The sequence below is a fragment of the Dromiciops gliroides genome, chromosome X (assembly GCF_019393635.1).
Source record: "Dromiciops gliroides isolate mDroGli1 chromosome X, mDroGli1.pri, whole genome shotgun sequence".
In the NCBI taxonomy this organism is placed as follows: domain Eukaryota; kingdom Metazoa; phylum Chordata; class Mammalia; order Microbiotheria; family Microbiotheriidae; genus Dromiciops; species Dromiciops gliroides.
The window spans coordinates 20157315-20161116 of record NC_057867.1 but is presented as its reverse complement, the minus strand read 5'-3'; the positions used below and the strand labels follow the sequence as shown (position 1 = coordinate 20161116).

The 3802-nt window shown below is 45.9% G+C and overlaps 1 protein-coding gene across 1 annotated transcript; it reads left to right on the top strand.

Moving 5' to 3' along the window:
* The first annotated feature begins 395 nt into the window (after positions 1–395).
* LOC122733825 (E3 ubiquitin-protein ligase NHLRC1-like) lies at positions 396–3564 on the top strand. Its single transcript, XM_043974532.1, has one exon. It carries the CDS (start codon positions 519–521, stop codon positions 1719–1721), a length of 1203 nt encoding a protein of 400 aa, XP_043830467.1. The 5' UTR covers positions 396–518; the 3' UTR covers positions 1722–3564.
* The last annotated feature ends 238 nt before the right edge of the window (positions 3565–3802 follow it).

The following is a 3802-nucleotide window of genomic DNA, read 5'->3' as shown; positions in this document are numbered from 1 at the left end:
ATTTTGTATGTATGTATGTATCTCTACCCACCCATCCATCCCTCCCTCTCCCCCTCCATCCACCCATCCCTCCGTCCCTCCGTCCCTCCCTCCCTCCATCCACCCATCCCTCCCTCCCTCCATCCACCCATCCTTCCCTCCCTCCCTCCTCCTCCCTCCCTCTCTCCATCCACCCACCCATCCCTTCCTCCCTTTATCCATCCATTTGCTATCTCTCCACGCAGATTGTAAGGGGCTTATGCAAGCTACTTCTCGGTCGCTCCTCGGTGCCCACCCACCCCACCGTGGTACCCCATAAAAACAGGCTGCGTAACTCTGCTTTTCGGCTGCTGGGGCGGTGTTCGTTCACCAGAGGGCAGCAGGCGGCAGCGACTGCAGCGACCACAGTCCCGGCACTCGCTGACGTCACAGACGCAGTGACATTCTAGAGCTGGGACCACGTCAGGCAGCTCCGCATTCTGGGGAGAAGCCGAGCAGGAGAGGGAGAAAGGAAAGACGCTCTTCTTCTCTGCCTAAACATGGCGGTACAATCTGTCAACCGCTCTGTGAGTGTGGGGGATCTGGTGAGGGAAGCCGAGATGAGCCTGCTCGAATGCAAGGTGTGCTTTGAAAAATACAGCCACGAGCAGCCGCGGAGGCCCCGGAACCTGGGATGCGGCCACGTCATCTGCCTGAGCTGCTTGGTGAACCTGCTGGATCCGCAGACCCAGACGATCGAGTGCCCCTTCTGCAGGAGCCTGACCACCCCGAGAAGCGACTGCCTTCTGCTGCTGCAGGTCCTCGAGTTCCTGGGCCCCGCGCTCAGCACAACCCCACCGGGACTCGGGTTCACGGGGCCCCGGGCGATCAGGTGGTTCCCAGGCGCTCTAACGTGCGTCCAAACCTTTGGGGGCTGGGGAAAGCTCATCAACCCCAATTCGCTGGCCTTCTGTCGGAAAACCGGGAACATGGCCGTAACGCATGACGGCAGGAGCCGAGTGAAGATTTTTGGCCCAGACGGAGTATGTGCCCAACGCTTTGGAGAAAGGGGGAACGGCCCCGAGAACATTCGGTACGCGCTGGGTGTTACCATTACCAGCGACAAGTACGTGGTCGTCACCGACGCTGGGGACCGCTCAGTGAAAGTGTTTGATTTTGCAGGACAGAATAAGCTGTGCATCCAAGGTGTCTTCTCTTTGCCCTGGGGTGTGCAGACCACCCCGAAGAACGAAATCCTGGTGGCTGATAATGAGACGGGGTCGCTTTACCTCTTGAAGATTGACTTTAAGAAAGCGGAGCTTAAGAGTACGACCAAGCTCCCGATTAGTTTCTGCAACCCCAGATCCATAGCTGTGTGTCCGTTCACTGGGTTCATCGCGGTAGCCGAGAACCTGAAAGCTGATGGGTGCAAGCCGGCCTCCTCCAGAATCAGAGTGTTCAGCCCTACTACCTTGAAGCTTCTGGGCCAAGTGGACAGTTTTGGCCTGAGCCTCTTCCTGCCTGCCATACTGGATGTCACTAGTATTTCCTTTGACTTCCACGGGAACCTCCTTGTTGCTGATGCAGCTAACCACAGTATAGGGTGTTTAGGGAAACCTTGGGAGTTTCCATCCTATAAGCCTGTCATTACCCACGGGCTTTCTTACCCCGCGGCAATGAGTTACACTGATGAGAATACCCTCATTGTCCTAGACAGCGGTACCCATACCGTAAAACTTTACGCGTTTGACTGGACACTCTAGGCAGATAAATTTACTTGTGCATGCGTATAGTACTCATTTAAAAATCTGATTTATGTCAATTGTATTTCACAGATAGAAGATGTTAGGGATTGTCCAGGGATGGGGAGAGGAGCTTGTGATTTCATCAAATCAACGTAAATGTTTTTTCTTGGATAGTACTCTTGATGAAATTACTATTGGCCTTACTTTAAGCAAGAAAAAAACGAAAGGCTTATTCCAAAAAAAGGCAGTGACTATGTCTCCTTCTTTTGCATTGCACAATATATTTAACAAATAGGTACTTGTTGCTTAGTTAGCTGCTGGAAAAGGTCTGAGCTGGCAACCAGATTTTCAAATATTATAGAAGTGTGTGTGTGTGTGTGTGTGTGTGTGTGTGTGTGTGTGTGTTAGTAGCCTGGGACACCAGTGTTATGGTAAGAACACTACACTGTACAGTACTGTGTAACCTTAACTTGCTATGTTGCTATGTTAGAGGCAGTTAGGTGGCCCAGTGGAAAGAGTGTGGAAGTTGGAATAAGGAAGACCCGAGTTCACATCCAACTTCAGATAGTTACTGTGAGACACTAGCAAGTCACTTAGGCTCTGCCTGCCTCTGTTTCCCTATATGTAAAATAGCACCTACATCCCGGGGTTGTGATGAAGGTAAAATTAAATATATTCAAAGTGCTTTGCAAATCTGTAAATGCTAGCTGCTATTATTGTTGTGTCACTTGTATTTATTCAAGGTAGAAAAATAGCATATTTGTGTAAGACTTTTGTTGTTATTCAGTCATTTTGTAAATTGGGTCCAACTCTTTATGACCCCATGGGGGGAGTGGAGGCAAAGATGCTTAAGCAGTTTGCCATTTCTTTTTCTGCTCATTTTATGGATAAGGAAACTGAAGCCAACAGGGTTAAGTGATTTGCCTAGGGTCCTGTAGACTGGAACTCAGGAAGATGAGTCTCCCTAACCCCAGGCCCTGAATCCTATCCACTGTGCCACCTACCTGCCCCCATATGGGTATTTAAAGTTTTTATAAAGCCCTTGCCTCACAGCAACCCTGTAAGGCAGTGAGTCTTAACCATTTGTGGATCATACTTTGGGAGGTCTAGTGAAGCCTATAGACTCCTTCTCAAAGTGTTTCTAAATGCATAATATAAAAGACATAATATAAAATAAACCAATATATTGAAACAGTTACTACATTAAAAAAAGTTTATGGACTCCAGGTTAAGGACTCCTGCTATAAGGCAAGCATTACTATCCTGTTCTCCAGGTGAAGAAATGGCAATTCAGAGAGATAATAATTTGCCTGCAGTAACCATACCTGTTAAATGTCAAAGCAAGCCAAGTCTCCTGGCATCAAGTCCAGGGCTCTTTCCACTATATCGTGTTACTTGTTTATATAGTCGGATATTTTGGACTTGAAATATGTGATATCACAAAACAATTTATGAGTGTGGTGTACTCTATGTGATATGAAACTGGTTCTATTTGTTCAAAATTCTCAAAAAACTGTATTTGTTATCCTAAATGAGTATCTAGCACTGTGGTTTACTCTATGTGATTTGAAACTTGTTCTATTTGTTGCAAAATTCCCCAAAATCTCTACTTGTTATCCTAAATCAGTATCTAGCACTGTGGTTTACTCTATGTGATACAACACTTGTTCTATTTGTTGCAAAATTCTAAAAAAATCTCTTCTTGATATCCTAAATCAGTATCTAGCACTGTGGTTTACTCTATGTGATATGAAACTTGTTCTATTTGTTGCAAAATTCTCAAAAATCTCTACTTGTTATCCTAAATCAGTATCTAGCACTGTTTGGGGTATTCAATAAATACTCATTGAATTGCTTCAAAGTCTGGACTGCTAATGTTGCAATTATTTAACTGAAGAGGGGAAAGTCTGTCTATGAATGAAGTAGAAACTTAAAGTGTATTTTTTTTTCAGTTTCCCAAGTTTTATTGCAATACTGTGGGTGACTACCAGAATAATGGAAAGGTATCTCTCGAATAGGGAAAGAAAAGACAGTTATATTTATAGTATGGATAAATTCATTATCAGTCCCATTATAATAATCTCCACCTTAGGGGAGCG